Raw genomic sequence first — 15,895 nt, 5'->3', positions numbered from 1 at the left:
TGATAATGATGACAGTTGTGACATTGACAGCTTTTTGGCCTTCTGTTTATGGTCCATGTGATATGGTTAGTTTCAGTCATGTAGTTAGCATGTAAATCAAAGTGAAATAAGGATTTCATTGGCAGTCTGTCATTACTAAGCAGTAAAATTCTGCCAAACATTCCTTGATATCACAGAGGCCAAGAACCAAAGCCTTGTTTTCATTAATGCCACTGCGTTATGCACATGAAGGTGTACTTGACATGTTCCACAATATCTTGTACATAGTTTCACTCTTGTCGAATTTACTGGATGTTATATATTTATATATTACAGAAAATTTCATCCTTTGCTCTTACAGAATGGAAGACTCAGGTCTTTTTGTGAGAAATTTTTCATCTTTCAAATGCAGGAATTAATTATTAATGACAGAGAAACATGTCTTTGTACTACAGTAACTTGAAACAATCCTAGTGCAATGTCTTGAAAATTAATTTCATTTCTCATCTAAAAAAAGAAAGACGCTGGAGAATACTTCTGTTCAATCATATGCACGTCACAAACAGTATTTAGGCATCTTTAACCACTTCTAAGCAAATTTCATGAAGCCAAATGCTAATATTGGAAGCCCCTGGACAGTTCTTATCTTTAAAGATGGTTTAGTAATTTTAAGAATTTCACTGTTGGCTGCATATGCGGTCAGGTGACTCTGATGTCGATTTCTGCAGTTTCCCTTTACCTTCAAACAAACACGAGTGTGATGATTTTAATGTCGTGCTGCAGTAGAATGAATTATCATCTGAAGCTGTTTAATTAAGACATGGCACACAGCAGGCTCAGCCCCTTTGGCATCTGCAGTGAGACTGCTCAGAATGCTAAGTTCCTAATAAAGTAGAGGCTTGTGCCTCTTGACGACTGATTTTGCAGTCTGCATGCAGTGGTAAGAATGAGCTCTGATAATAAGTCTGCTGTTGTAAAGCTCATTTAATTTCCTCTCACTGATGAACAATAAGCCCATGTGGTAAGATCCCAGGTAGTAATTATGATGCATGCCTAAGGTATTGCTGCAATGAAGCACTTACATGAATCCCATTCAGATGATGCACCCAAGTTCAAGTTCTATGCAGGTAACCACTTAGTTCCTTAACAGCTTCCTCTCTGGGTTTTTCTAGGAGGTGATAATTGTTTAATGTTACTGCTGATGTGGTCAGTTATAAACTAAAGACAATTAATTTCTTAGAACTGCAAAAGCTGCAAAGAAGTCAAAGATGTAGACAGAGCTGATTGGGGTTTTTTAAGTAGAGAAACTCTCTCTGCATGACTTGATTACGAGCTTGCAAACCACAAGATTTCTGTTATAGCTGAGTAACTCCTGGACGAAGCTTTGCTGCCTTACCTGAGAGCAGAGTCCTTCAGATCACACTGAAGTATTTGAGTTGCCGGTGTTATGTACGTGCATGCAGAAGTGGGGAGGGCAAGGGCAGGTGCTGTGGTTCTGGCAAAGACTGTGTTGCTCAGACTGAAGGCCCGTAGGGGCTCGGAAGCTGGTTAGATCTTCTCTGTGGCTGCCCTTCACCTTCCTTCTGTTTCCTCCAGTCCGATCCCGACTTGCCTCCCGAACCGCAGACGTCGTCCTCGGCGGATCTGGGGAAGTTCCCTGGCCTGCCCTCGCACCCGGTGTCGCAGTACGTGCCCCCGCAGCCGTCCATCGAGGAGGCGCGGCAGACCATGCACTCGCTGCTGGACGACGCCTTTGCGCTGGTGGCTCCCAGCAGCCAGGCCGCCAACTCCACGGCCGTGGCTGCGCCCGGGGTGTCGGCAGCACAGCCGGTAAAGAGCCGCTGGGCAGGGACCGGGCACGGGAGCGCCGCTGGGCAGGGACCGGGCGCGGGAGCGCCGCTGGGCAGGGACGGGAGCGCTGCACGCAGCGGGGATCACCCCCAGCCCATCTCGGGCAGCGAACAACGCATTTGTGATGCGTTTAAAAGGCCTCTGTGGGCAGGGAGTTAGCACTGGTTGAGCCATGGGCACTGTTGTTGTGCCCTTGCTGTCAAGACTTACCACAAATACTGAACATTCCTGGAACGAGGAGAATTCAGAAATGACCATTACAAGATGGTGAACTCGCTTTCCGAGCTGTTTGGTTTCTTTTCCCTTTTCCCATGTCAGCCACAAGAGAAGATAGGAGTTTTCCTTTAGGATAATTTCAGTTCTTCCCAGTTAGGATCTTTCACAAGTGAGTCTTGCTATGTCTAAGAGTAAAACTTTTTTTTTTTTATTTTAATATGTGTGGTAGTTCTTACTTTGACAGTGAAAAAAAGAATGTATTTGGCATAGGTTGTATTTTTCAGCATGATATCCAAAAGCTTTCAGGAGGTGAGGGATAGGGAAGCAGTGTTTCTATGTATGATTTTTTGCTTTTGATGGAGCTCTAAAACACGTGGATAATCTTGTAGGTCATCCCAAGTTCTGATGAGTCTGAGCCCTGTGGTCTCTCCTGCAGTCTGAGGTCAAAAGATTTCCAAATGCAAAGCTTGGTTTTTTGCTGAGTAGACATTGGAGCAGCTCTTGATCTTCTGCAAGTGAGAAAAAGCATTTCTGAAAGGGTTTTTAAATTAAGACGATCACACAGAAGAGACTGTAGCCCTATAGCAGTGATTCCCAGATCTTGTTGTGCTCCTTTGTAAAATTTAAGTTCTTCTGGCTGCCATCAAGTCCTACGTACAGGCTTATTGAGCTCTGCCATTCACTTAAAAGGCTGACCATGGACTTCTCAAGATATGACTTTTGATTTTAATTTGGTGGTTTTTTTCATTCTTCTGACAGAGATACATGGAATTTGGAATGACTCCGCCAGCAGCACCAGGTCTCCTATCAAGGTAGCTTTTCACTGATAAAATTTTCATTATTTTCTTTGCAATTACTCCAGATTTCTTACTGGCACTGGTATATTATTATGCAAAGTACTGTATGAATGAGACAGGAGTCCAGATCCAGCCTGTGTTATTTATTTATGAAGCATTTATGGAGCATATGCATGCTATATGGAATCCAAGCCTCTGTTAAAAAGAAATGTGTTTCTAGCCCCTCAGCTATAGAGATATCCTTCCAATATTCAGTAAACCACCGAGTCTGAGCTTTTGGAAAGCCTGAAACAGTTACTCAGATGCATGTAATTCTCCCAATACTCTTGCTTTCATCTTGTTTCTGTATCCTCAGGGCAACACTCACTCACAACAGCTTTCATATGACTAACAGATTCATTCTATTTTTAACCAAGTTGAGAATAAATGACAGAGCACAGTGACCCTCACAAAGAAAGTCTGCCTTGCAGCCCTATTATTATAAAATCAGGGGAAGAACAAATTTTCCATCTTCTCCTGCCCTTGCTGTGGGAGAATTGTGTAAAGGGGAGAAACCATTGTCCAGGTGATTGTTAATTCACATTTGGTTCATGTGATTTAACCACATTTGAAGTTGGACACATGAGTCGTGGTGCTCACTGGGGTGAGATTTATCTCACCCTCTTCTAGGTGCTGCAGCCAGGCTGATAAAATGTTGTCCTTGTGCTGCTCTCCCATTACCTTCTCAGAGTTCACCATGTGAGATGAAATCCCACAGCTATTCATGTCATTCATCAGACTTCACCAAAGTCTTCACTGCCTTGGAAACTTAATGGTAAAATGTCTGTGAAGAATTTTCCTTTATTGTTCTGCAATCTGATTTTGAGAAGACCAAGTAGAAAAGGAGGAGTTTTTAAGCATTTGGCTTAGTTCTTGGCTGGAGGTAACAGTTTCAGTGTGAGTGGAGCATACATGAAATGGCAAACAGAATGACATGTGGTATACTCTTTGTAATTTAGGTTACCTTGAACATTATGAGCTTTGAGACTGCCAGTGTAAAGCATAGCCAGTTGTTTGTTATTTAGGAGATTTTGTCTTTGTTGTCCTGCTACATATTCAGGGGAAATGTGATAAATTAATCATGAAAGTGCTGTAGTCCATGTTAATACACATGAGCAAGATAGTGTCTTCAAAAAGCATTATTTGTTCAAAAGTTTATCATTCTTTGGCATAGGCAGTCTGAATTTATAAATCACAAAAGTTCAAATGCTGGCTTTGCCAGTGTCAACAGATTAAGTTAACAATTTGCAAAGTCATTGAAGGAATTTCTCTAAGTTTTCATTAAAACAGAAAGCTTCCTAAAGCTTGGTCAATAGAAAACAAGGAAAGAGTTGTCATGGTTGTGTAGTGGGAGTTATTCTCAGAATCTGAAGATTAACAAATTGATAAAAGCAGTGCACCAATTAGAGGAAGGAAAAACAGTGTGATTAGGTGGCATGTATCAGTGTCATAGTCCATTGGGTTAAACATGGAATAGGAGTTGGGTGAGCATACTGTTCTCTTCTCTGTAATAACACATCAGCATCTTTAATGGGGTGGAACCAACCTGGGGAAAAAAATTAAATGTAAAAGACCTAGGTCACATAACAGCTAGGCAGTCATAAAGGAACAATGAACAGCTTTTGCCAGAAAATGGATATTGAATAATGCAACAGAGATAGATATCCTGAGCTGTAGTCGATTAGTGGTGTAAAATTGATTTTTGAGCAGTATCTTCTGACTTAAATAACTTGAGATAATTTGGGGGTTTTTTGGATGTGCAAAAATAGAAAGCTGAGTTTCAGTCTGGAAATAGGAAGGAGCACTGGAAAGCCTGTATGATACAGATGCAGAGCTGTATTCTGGTTTTATACTCTCACGTTGAGCTTTGACTTTGAAGAGAAACTATAACTATCTATTACAAAAAGACTGAGAAGGTGAAACCTTATTAAATGTGAACTTTTCAAGTGCAAACACATCAGCAATAAATAATTTACTTCTTGTCCTTGAAAAATTGGCACAAAAAGAATACATTTGCAGTAATGTTGAAAAAATACTTTCTTTAGACAACATCAAAAATTGTAGTAATTCATCAGCTTCAAAATTCTAGCTCAACACTGCAGGCATAAAGGGCCAGATGATCACATCCTTTACTGATTACAGAAGTGATGTTGTTAAAAATTACCTACCCATTGAAGCATTTATTTTAACTAGCTTGTGTGGTTGGAAATGGTTTCCTCTGGGCCTGCTGAGTGGACAGGTGAGACTTGTATGTGAGGGAACTGGGGAAATTCTAGCACTTTCACAATGAGGTTGTTACAGCTTGAGGCCCTTAAACCTCCTCCATTTAGTAACACTGCATGCCAAATAGCTGGTACTTTTATTTACAATTACTTGTTTCTGCTTTATTAGGCAATTTATTATGTCAACTTTCTTTCCTATCTGGCTGTCATATGTAGGTAGGTAGTTTTCCAAATAAAGCACAAATCACGAATAGTCTGAATTAGATGCAGTCACAGGATTTTGTGGTAAAACAAAGGGGTGTAAAATTGAGATCTTGAGGAATAGGTTACGTGCAGACTGTAGCCTAGGAGGGCTAAGATGCCATTGTGGTAAAAGGCATAGAAAATTCATCCCTAGCCCTCACTTTGTGATGTGCCTGAGTTTGGCTACTTGTCTCGCTTTGCTTCATTTACACCCATACAATTAGTGAAGTTAGATTACAGGATTACGGTTTCTGTTGTTAACTCTTTCTAGCAAATATATAACAGTGACTACCAGCACTGGCCTGATTGATAGGAAACATTAATTTCAGTTTACATTGCATTTCTTCATATGCGCTAATGACAACTTTGAATCACTTAATGAATCTTAAAGAGCACAGTTCTGACAACTTCCTGAAAAATTATCACAATACTTCATGAAGTAAAAATTGTTCCCAAAATACACATGTAACACAGTTTATGTTTTGGTTTAGACCAAAAGTGTGTGCCTAGAAGCTGTTTGGTAGAGTCAGCTTTGTTGCTGGGGTAAACAGCTACATCACTGCTGAAGTCTTACTTTTCTGGTTTTTTTCATTTAATATATGTGTTTCCCCCAAGGAGAAAACAAGATCTCAAGATCCGTGAACTTTTTTCTCTGCACTGAGGAGACTGCAACATGTGAAAAACACTCGTGTAAAATTTTGTTAAAACATATTCTTCAGATGTAGATATTTTCCTCAACATTGAAGGTTACAATTACATTAAAAGGCATAAAGAAGTGCTGTATGAGGCATACCTGTGTTATTGTTTCTAATTAGGGATTTCACGTATTTTAATCTTGAGTCCTTTTCCACAGGCAGAACTTTGGGCCAGGATTTCTTCCGCCTGCAGAGTTACTGCACGGAGAGCAGCCGCCCCCTGAGGTTCAGTATTCCTCCAGAGGGATGTACTCAGAGGAAATGCCATCAGTGGCACGGCCACGGCCAGTTGGAAGCACTGCAGGTACACTTCACTTAAGTTGAATATGCAGAAAAATAACTGATCCTTTCCTGTATCTGTTCTTATGCCAAGGTCACCATTATGACATCATTCTCCTTCAGCTGCTCCATGTGATACGTGGTTCTTGTCCTCAATGCCCCAAAAAAAATGATCACAAAGTGAGGTCAACTACTTTTGACAGGACCTTGCAGAAAAAAGAATTGCTTTGTCTGTTTTTTAGTCTCTTACAATCACTGGTTATTACAAAGCATATTTTCACGAAACCCCATTCTCTAAGAATGAGAAGTTACTTGTTTTAGAGATAACAATGTATGCTAATTTTCCATTTCAAACTCCTCCTTTTGTGCTAAATGAACTAATTGATGCATCCCAAATCAGCATGCTAAATAGCAAATATTTTTAATACTTCTCTGTGTCTATGTTTCTTATTTCTCTTTGTAGAATTGTATGCATTAAAGCAGTATCTCTTAGCTTTAGATTGAATTATCTATTTCTGCTGTCCCACATGAAATCACCTTCCCTGATTTGGTTGAGGTAATTTTCGTAGCAGTCACCAATGCTATCCTGAATAAGAAGGTAACATCACATGGCAGCTAAGCAGCAAACACTTCTAAGAATAAAATGTTGCATTGCTACGCAAATGTTAATTAATTTTCTACCAGATAAATATTTTCTTCCTTGAAAAAGACTGGAAATATGGTCGTGTACTTACATCAGAAGCCCAGTTTTGTAGTTGCTCTCATCTCCCTGTAAATGTTAAATGAATGAAAATAGTAGGAATGTAGTAACTATTGCAGCTTAGTGAGGGTTATTTTATTCACTGATTAACACTATTGTCTAAATGTTCATATGGATTCTGCTTTAAAGTTTGGAGATACTTCACATATTTAGTTTCTGTCCCTCAGCATAATTATGTGTAAATATTGAACTTGTCAAATTCTGGGGGATTTTGAGAGAAAATAGGAAAGTGATCTAACTGTCCATCACGTAAATCGCGCTGTTGTTTTTGTCTTTTCCTCCCCTTTTGTACATGCACAGTTTTATGTATCTCTGGGTTAAATGTGTTTCACTTCTAATGAATAATAAAGTATTATTTGTGATTTTAAGAATATAAATATAAATTACATTTCCCTGTGGGAGAAAATTAATGAAGGAAAGCTGGCATGTTATTACATACCTGTTGCAGTTAATGGTGGCAGCTATCCTTGCATATGTCTGAAAGCAGCAGGAGGGAGGGAAGGGAAGGAAAAGGAGAAAGGAGGAGGTTAGCTTTTGGGCTGGAAGGAGATACAGTGTGTTCTGACCTTCTCCTCAGTTAAGGACAGCATTGTTTAATATTTAACCACAAGGCAAAGCTGAGAGAAGCACGCTCTTACGTAGTCATGTATTTTATTCTTCAGAGCAGTGGAACAGGGGGCAGTCTGCAGAGTTAGGGCCTTGCTTGCCAGTGTGACGCATAAGGTGTGCCACAGGAGCAAAAGTCTTCTCTTTGCTGAGTAATTGATGTGAAAGCATTGCCAGAGCTTTCAGTAAGCACGGTTAGGAAAGGGCTGGCATGTTTTAGGAACGAGGAGTAGCCCATGTGAGAGATGCATGTATCTCAACCTCTTCTTTCAGTGCAGTGCCACGAAATGCATCGCACTCACGTGAACTGCACGAAATGCACATAACTCCTCTGTCTTTATTCCACACTGACAGCCTTCCTTCTGCTGATTTTTATTAACTGCACAGAAACAGAGCTCCATTTTCTTCTTGTCTCCTGCTTCCAACAAAGTTTTATGTTATCATGTGTCTGCCCTGCAAACTTGAATGTGTATAAAGATGAAAAAAAACCAATATTTGCTTTTAAGGTTCTCAGATACAGCACCTCACTCAGGTGGGAATTGCTAGCAGGATCGGAGGTCAACCAGTGGAGATCCCCTCAGGCAGAGCAGGGCATGGCCAGCCGGGGGGGCCAGGGTGGCCCCAGTATCGTGGAGAGGATGAATGTGCTAGGCGAGATGCAGTGAGTACTGTTGCACATTTGCATCGTTTCCAAAGTAGTGATATGTTTGGGTATTTTTTTCTTGCATTACTGTTTGGAACTTTTTTCCCCCCTGGAATACTTTTAGTTGCTTCTCTGACATTCTTTGCTTTGCTCTTCGAACCCTTGTTAGCTCTTCTGAATTCTGCTTGCTGTTCTTTCACCTTTGCTTCTCTAAATGCTTTCTCTCATTTTACCCTAACCTTTTTTTTTTCCTCACTCGAGGCCTTCACCCATTAATTGCAGTTCATTCAGTTCTGCTTCTGAGCTCCAGCAGAGGTGGATACTGCTTTCCATTCCTTCTTTGAAATACACTTTTGTATTTTGAGATCATTGTCATTAGAAAACATTGAATTAAATTGTACCAGGCTACATCCTATTTTGTATGCATAAAGTTCTTTTATCTTCTGTGTCAGTGCTAACAGCAGGAGTCAGGGCAGTAGGAAAAGGTACCTACTTGCACATAACATTAGAGGTGTTTCCAAACAAGTTCCTTACCTGGCCTGAGTCAGCAGGATGTGGTAAATGAATACACACTCATTCACCTGTGTTGCCCAGGCAGCCATGGTGATTTCAGTTCTTGGCAGCAGTGCTTCTAGAGGTTGACATTCCTGATTCAACCAGATGTGTGAGCTTGAAGATAGTATATGTCCTTGCCAGGAGAGAGACACTTGCCTGCTACCAGTCCCTCTTTGGTGTACTTGCATCCTGGAGCAGACTGACCTGTGACAGGTTTATTGCAGTACTCTTGAGAGTGACAACATTGTGCTTCTTCTTTTGCTTCTTAGTTTAAATTATCTTTTTCTGGTCTTATCTTCTTTCCTCAAGGTTTCTTCCTAGAGGAAAGAAGGCAGGATCTCCTCCTTTTGTATATTTATGAAGTGTGTGTTCACATTACTTGAAGTATCTTTGCAGTATTGCATGATCATGACATAGCTTTGCAGAAAAGAAACACGAGATGGGCATATCTTTAGATTTTGGTGAAATTGAGCTGCCTCCACTCTAAATAAAGAGGAGCAGCATAAGGCTTTTGAGAACTGGGTGCACTATTTGATACTATTCAAAAACTTCAACTGTCAAAGCCAAAAGATCTATTTCCCTAATTTAATGTGCTTTCTGTGCTTGAAACTGTGGCATTTGAATGCAAGATCATAATTTAGGTTTACATCGAAAAGAGCACTTGCATGAGAGATCTTAGTGTCTCGACTTCCATCTTCAGAGACATCTCTGGGTTACCATTTATTGACCCTTTTTACATTTGTTTCTCTTTTCTGAAAATGGCTTTTCTAGATCTGTGGGTGTATTCCTGTTCAGGTCATTTAAATCCAGGCTGTTTTTCTTTTGGTTCACGTCAGTTTAAAGATTTCCTTGGCTTTGACAGAACATTTTGCTCACTGGTCACTGCAGTTCATGTTATTGCAATGTGATTTTTTTCCAGTTTGTTACTTAAAAACAGACAAAAGGAGGAGATCATGAGCTAAAACTTACTTGAATTTGGTGTCATCTAGTTGTAGGAGAGCTCACATATTGCCTGAACTTTCTTTTTCCTGTGAGCATTTTTTTTTAAAGGCTTCTTCCCCCTGGGGAAAAAAAAAACAACCCTTGGTCTTGTAGCTTTCTGTAATTAAATAATTACCTTCACAGTTTGGATTTTTTTCACTAGGACAGAGCTCTAAATTTGTCTTTCCTCATTTTGGCAATGAGGCTTTACTTAATGACAGTCATGTTCCTTATGCTGTACTATTCAACTGATCGTATGCAAACCTTGTCTTACTGTTCCCTCATTCTGAGCAAGTTTCTAAAATTGAACTCTGCATTTAGAAAGATGGAAATCTTGGAAATTTGGAAATTTGCCCACAAATTGCAGAGGGATCTGCATTTGTCTTCCTGCAAATAGTGCTTTTCCTCACAGTATCCTCATCCCTCTATTCCTGAAATCAATACCTGATTTTCTGCTGGAATATGACCTCTCACTTGTACTTCCCACCCCTAAGCCAGTGTGCAGGGTACCATCAATTCACCTTAATTCTCCATCCAGGAGGCCCAGGGCAACCAGGAGAATGACAGCATTTCCTTAGCTGACACAAAATGCAGTCCTGAGCAAGTGCTCATCTGAGCAGCAGAACAAATGAAGCCTGGCTTCTTACAGATGGATGCAGTGTCTTGCATATCTCCACCTCCCTCCACCACCTGGCATCACCTCCTATGCATCTACAGTCCCCTGCAGCTTTCCACTGTTCTCCCAAGCCTTCCTCCAGGTTTCCAGTGTTTCCCCAAAGTTACTCCTTCCCTTTCACTGTTTTTCTACTCAGCTCTCCACTCTAGTGGAGAAAACATCTCACCAAACTTAGTTGTTTTTCAAGTCCCTGAGATAGGCCCTGTGAGATACATGCTGGCTAAGAGATCCAGCAGGGCACAGCCTAACTTGACCTTTCTGCCACTCAGAAGTAGATTCAATGATAACAAATAAGGTTATAACAAACCAGATTATGTCTAATTAGTTACCTGGTTTTGTGAATTTTATGTATTTGTTCATACATACACATATACACATGTATATCTGTGCATATATTTATACATCTTGTTCAGTTGAAATTGGCCAGAGTTCAACAGGTATTAAATGGAGATTAACAAATTTACACTTTCATCTCATAAATCTTCATTCCTTAAGAAGGAGGATTCAATAAAGATATTTTTGTCAGTTGTTTCGTACTGCTGTTAATTATCCATAAGTTTCTAGATAAAAATACAAAATATATAAATATTATATAGAACTATATATTTCGCATATATGTTACAGAATATATGTTTGTGTGTTTCTGTTAGTAAAGAAGTTTAGAAAAGACAGCAAAAATTATTTCAGCCTTTTTGCTCCTGTTGTTTTGCTCTTGTAGGTTAATAGAGGTTAGGTTTCTAAATTTCTATACCCCATTTTCAATGGGGTATTGAAATTTTACAGGCCTATTTAATTCTGATGCTATATTGAAATCACAGAAACACACTCTTTTCTTTTTCTGAGATACTTAAGAAAACCTTGATGAACTTACTGTGAAAAACAGCCAGTGTGGTCATCAGACTCCCTAACTTCCTTTAAGAAACAATTCTTATGGTGGTAATTTAGTGAGATAGGAGCTGAATCCGTAGTGCATTTTAATGTGAAAGTAACCTGAACATAATTTAGGTTGCTCTTAAGACTCATGTATCAAAGAGTGTTTCCTTTTAATATTTTTTTATGTCCTCTCTTCTCTATAAACTCACAGAGTACTTGTCAGGTTTGCCAACTCTAGACTGCACGTATGAATTAGTTTCAGGTTTCACTGCCAAATGAATAATTCTGAAAATCAAGAGACCCATTCATTCCTCTCTGATACTGAAATCACCTCTCTTTTATAAGAAATAAGACAGGATGTTACTTGGAAAACCTTTACCTATCAGTCTTCTTTTCCCCTTAATCGGTCTCCCAAAATTAACTGTGTAAAGGAGGAGTGCTGTAGTGAGCTGCACAAGAGACTCTGAATCTACTATTAATTCTACTTTATACAAAATGGCTTAAAGTTTATTCATTTGTAGTATGAGAGGTGTTAAGGAACTTGCTCCCATGCATTTTTGTGTTCCCTGCACACTGCTGCCACTGTCGCTGTAGGTCCCCCATATCCTTCTCAGGCTCTGCTTTGTTATGTCTTCCCCTCGCTCCCCAATCCTCTTCTAGCTGACCTTGCTGTCCTTTCTTCCCCCATCAGGCTGCTCTCTCTGCTACTCCTTAAGGCTTATCCCCAGAGAAAGGTAGTGCTCACTGACTTGTGATGGCTGTGGTCTCAATCTGCTGCTGCCCCTGAAAGGGGATTACGTTGCTTTGCTCCCCCTTGTGCGTTCAGGTCCTCTGTGTCCGGTGTTTTCTTCAGGCTGTCTCTCAGCCTTCAGCAGTACGAGGCAAGAGTTGTCAGCTGCAATCTAGATTTTCAAAATGTACCTTGTTTGTGTCCGTACTGGGAGTTGGTGCAGTCACCCAGTGTACTGTAAATCCATGCTTTGTTTTAGTGTAAGCAGATTGTCTTGCAGAAAGACAAGCCATAAATTCGGGCTTTTGTTCTCTGTCTCTCTTGTTTTGTTAGAAAATGTATGTAACTAAACAAAGGTGGGATTAACCCCTTCCTGCCCTGAAACAACGATTATCCCTAAGCTGGGATAGCATTCCTCAGATGTGGAGTATAGAAAAATCTAATCTTTCAAATCCAAGTAGTTTTCGTCTGCTGCGTCTTCTGTTGACAGTGTTTTCCTGGGCACTGGTCAGTCACAGGGTCCCCAAAAGTGTACAGTCTGAACAGGAAAAGCAGGCAGAAAAAAAGAAGGTGGAGATAGTATTTCTGCTTATTTATAAAGAGGAGAAATGACAGCCAGGGAAAAAAGTGATTTGCCTGGTGTCTTTTAGGAAGTTGATGGAAGTGGATGGTAAGAGAAGCCAATTTTATTTATTTCTGGTCCTGTGGGGTTTCTCCCCTCCACCTTCCATTTCAGTTCCTAAACATACTGTAGATTAGAAAAGGGATCTCTGAACTTGAGGCAGTCCAAGGATTTTGTGTACACTTGTTGTTTTGTGCTCCATAAGAGACATCACTCATTCATGTAACAGAGGAACCGTTGCAGCAGATAGAAGCATCTCCATGTTGCTTTCCCCCCTGTTCTTTGCCTTTTTGCTTTCTTGTCTTTTCTGAGATAATCATGTTTATTCAGAAAGTGCAATAATTGTTTCTCCCTTTTTCCAGACGCATATGCATGGACACCAAGAATATTCCTCCTCACCAGTATTCCAGATGCCGAGGACTTCAGCCAGGCAGCCCTCAGCACCTCCTGCTCAGCTTCCACACAACAGCCTTCAGGGCCAGGGCCTTTGCTACACCACCAGTTCCACTGAGGACCTCCAGCCAGGTCACTCATCAGCCTCTCTTATCAAAGCAATTAGAGAAGAACTTCTGCGACTTTCTCAGAAACAGACAACAGTGCAGAACTTCCATAGTTGATTTAGCATTCCACTGCAAATCTGCCAGGTATCTGCTTCCTATGGAAGCAAAGACTTAAGAGGAAATCAGCAATGTTGTTCTCACAAAGGAAGAAACTTCCATGACTCTGTTGACAGCACTCTGGAAATATCAAAAAAGGCAGCAAAATGAGAATAGTGAGGAGAGATGGGGAACAAACAGGAAACATCATCAGAGTCATCACAAATAATATTAATTAATCTGCTAATATTACGGTGCTCCTCTTCTCTCCTTACCCTCATTTGGGCTAACACATAAATAAAACCTTAGGTCAAGAACTCAGTACTCCAGCAACAACAACAGCAAAAGACAGGACAGTCTCCAAGAATGATAGACTCCTTTTTCTAAAGAAGTAGGGGAAGTTTTGAATGAACTGAGATTACATTTTGCAAGAGATTGCAAGTATTCTTATCTCTCCAGTGCTTATGGGGACCTGGTTTGTGTTGCTGTTCTGCAGGATTACAAACTGTATCAACTCAAGGGTCTTGAAGGTCCGATCTCAAATAAGAATCACTTTGGTTGTCAGAAACAATGGGACTACTTAGAATAAAAGTCTTTATGAGTTACTTGTATCAAACTGGAATGATAATTGTTACAGCTCTGTGGTTCTGAATGGAGCTACCCTCTGCACTCTTCCTTGTTTTCCTTCTGGTGCTGAAGCTTCAAGTGTTCCTTCATCTTCAATGTTTGCAAAGTGAAACATTGGCCTTGTATAATTAAGAAAATATTTGTAGACTCATTCAGGCTGGAAAAACAAAGCAAAGCATCCAAACAGAAAGGGCTTGGTATCTAATTTGTTTAAAAATTATTGAAAACTGGAAGGGGGATACTTAGCCACAGTTGAATTTGGGGAAATCTTTTAAAAAACATATTTGCATACTAAATGCTCTTGCAAGACCAGCGATAAACTATTGCCACTCTGTAGTTTGCTTTGTGGACAGAAATCCAGCCTGACTGGTACAGGGTCACCAGCATTATGTTATAAATTGATGTCCTAAATCATTGCTTATGTTTGGATCTGAATAATTTTAGTGGAAGTCAGTGACAGTTTAGAGCATTAACATAGGCTTAGACTTGCAGTTTTGAGACAGTTTCTATATTTATACTTGTTCCCACTGTCCCCTTGGACAAAGGGTAAGCATTATTCCCATGGTAAGAATGGTACGTGCCATGGAACTGTTTGTCGCTGTTTTTTTCAGAGTTTTAATTTAAAATTAGCTACGAATTTACTAATATTGGCCATTGCATAACTGTAACTGACATAATACATAAGGACATTTTGCTTAAGTCATGATTGGTTGAAGTGTTTTCATTTTCAGGTTAGAGTGAACTCACCTGGCACAGAGATGGAGGGGAGGGCTGGGAGCCCTCCCTTAGGGCAATGGACAGCAGAAGCATTAGGTGCTACAGTGTAGGTGTTTCAAACACGAGCAGATGGCAGTGGTCAAGGGTCTAAGGAACAGAGATCTGCCACAGAGAGCATTGGGCAGCTGGGCAGGGGCTGCGTTTGCCTCACTTACTGGGGTAGAAATGGCAGTGGTGAGGTACAGGTGTGTAACACTGGTATGGTGTGGTGGCCTTTGGCTACCACATCTGCTCCTGGCTCCAGTGCACAGTTCAGTAAAGGCAACAGGACTAACTCAGACTGAAGTAAAAACAGTTGGGAGGACGTGGTGGAAGAAGTCACCTCTGTACCTTATTTGTGAAGTGTGTACATCATACTCGTGGCCGAAGCCAAAACCTCAGTTGCTTGCTGATGTGGAAGAAGAGATGGTATGTTTCCCTCTTACTAGGAAGCTCAGTTATTTTTCTGTTTACCTATGATCATCAAAATGCTGTATGAAACTCTTTTGAGGGACTTAGAGTAATGAAGAAGTGTAAGTTAATTTCCAGTTCCCTGGCCTATGTGTAAAGCCCTCATGGTTGAGGTTTGAAAGGAATCAGAACACCAGCACAGTTGTAACAGCAGTACCTACAGGTCATTATGATTTGAATTTTTTAAGTTTTTTGTGTGATAATTCTAGGATAAAAATAAACATTTGTTTTCTGCCAACTTTGTAAACATGAATGTTGCCAATACTTCTGCAAAATGCCAGGTTTTGAAGAATGAAGAGTGTATCAGGCAGTGTTCATTTGGTCGTTTTGACAGCACTGAAGACTGACTGTTGCTAAGTGTTCCCATTAAAACCATCTTTTTCAGACCCCACATCCTTCTCCAGTTTAATTCTGTATTGAGCTCAGAGACCAATGCTTACAATATTAGCACATTACTGTGACTTCATTTCAAGAAAATGTGGTCTTCTAGAAGGTAAATTAATTTTATCTGGTTCCAGCTATTTAAGAACAATGTGTTCTCTGTGAAATCAGAGCTTTGAAATTTAGAGGTACTTAAGCCATTTCTCATTCATCTTTTTGCTATTGATGGTTATGCTATTGTGAAATGCCATCTTTTTATATTTGGATGTGTATCATTTCTCTTTTCAATCCCTAATC

At 40.2% G+C, this 15,895-nt stretch overlaps 1 protein-coding gene and 2 long non-coding RNA genes across 4 annotated transcripts in view; 1 reads left to right on the top strand and 2 right to left on the bottom strand.

The window, feature by feature from the left end:
* The window catches only part of KIAA1549 (KIAA1549 ortholog), a 141,405-nt gene extending 125,797 nt beyond the window's left edge, over nucleotides 1-15,608 (top strand). Inside the window, exons 16-20 of one of the 2 annotated variants that reach the window (XM_063395664.1) lie at nucleotides 1,576-1,809; nucleotides 2,806-2,858; nucleotides 6,201-6,346; nucleotides 8,194-8,348; nucleotides 13,130-15,608. In XM_063395664.1, the coding sequence (XP_063251734.1) occupies nucleotides 1,576-1,809; nucleotides 2,806-2,858; nucleotides 6,201-6,346; nucleotides 8,194-8,348; nucleotides 13,130-13,384 (843 nt within the window). In that variant the 3' untranslated portion in view covers nucleotides 13,385-15,608. The remainder of the gene's footprint in view (nucleotides 1-1,575; nucleotides 1,810-2,805; nucleotides 2,859-6,200; nucleotides 6,347-8,193; nucleotides 8,349-13,129) is intronic. The other variant, XM_063395665.1, reaches the window with a different exon arrangement.
* On the bottom strand, nucleotides 6,333-8,187 carry LOC134549744 (uncharacterized). The gene is made up of 3 exons (XR_010080168.1): nucleotides 7,521-8,187; nucleotides 7,056-7,090; nucleotides 6,333-6,472 (listed from the first exon to the last, which is right to left on the bottom strand). It is a non-coding gene; the product is annotated as an uncharacterized LOC134549744 (long non-coding RNA).
* Nucleotides 8,355-13,123, bottom strand: LOC134549745 (uncharacterized). The gene is made up of 3 exons (XR_010080169.1): nucleotides 12,165-13,123; nucleotides 9,855-9,946; nucleotides 8,355-9,302 (listed from the first exon to the last, which is right to left on the bottom strand). It is a non-coding gene; the product is annotated as an uncharacterized LOC134549745 (long non-coding RNA).
* Nucleotides 15,609-15,895: the final 287 nt, after the last annotated feature.

This window comes from Prinia subflava, chromosome 4, assembly GCF_021018805.1.
Source record: "Prinia subflava isolate CZ2003 ecotype Zambia chromosome 4, Cam_Psub_1.2, whole genome shotgun sequence".
Classification (NCBI taxonomy): domain Eukaryota; kingdom Metazoa; phylum Chordata; class Aves; order Passeriformes; family Cisticolidae; genus Prinia; species Prinia subflava.
Note: the sequence above shows the minus strand (reverse complement) of the source record. Positions and strands in the feature narration are given on the sequence as shown.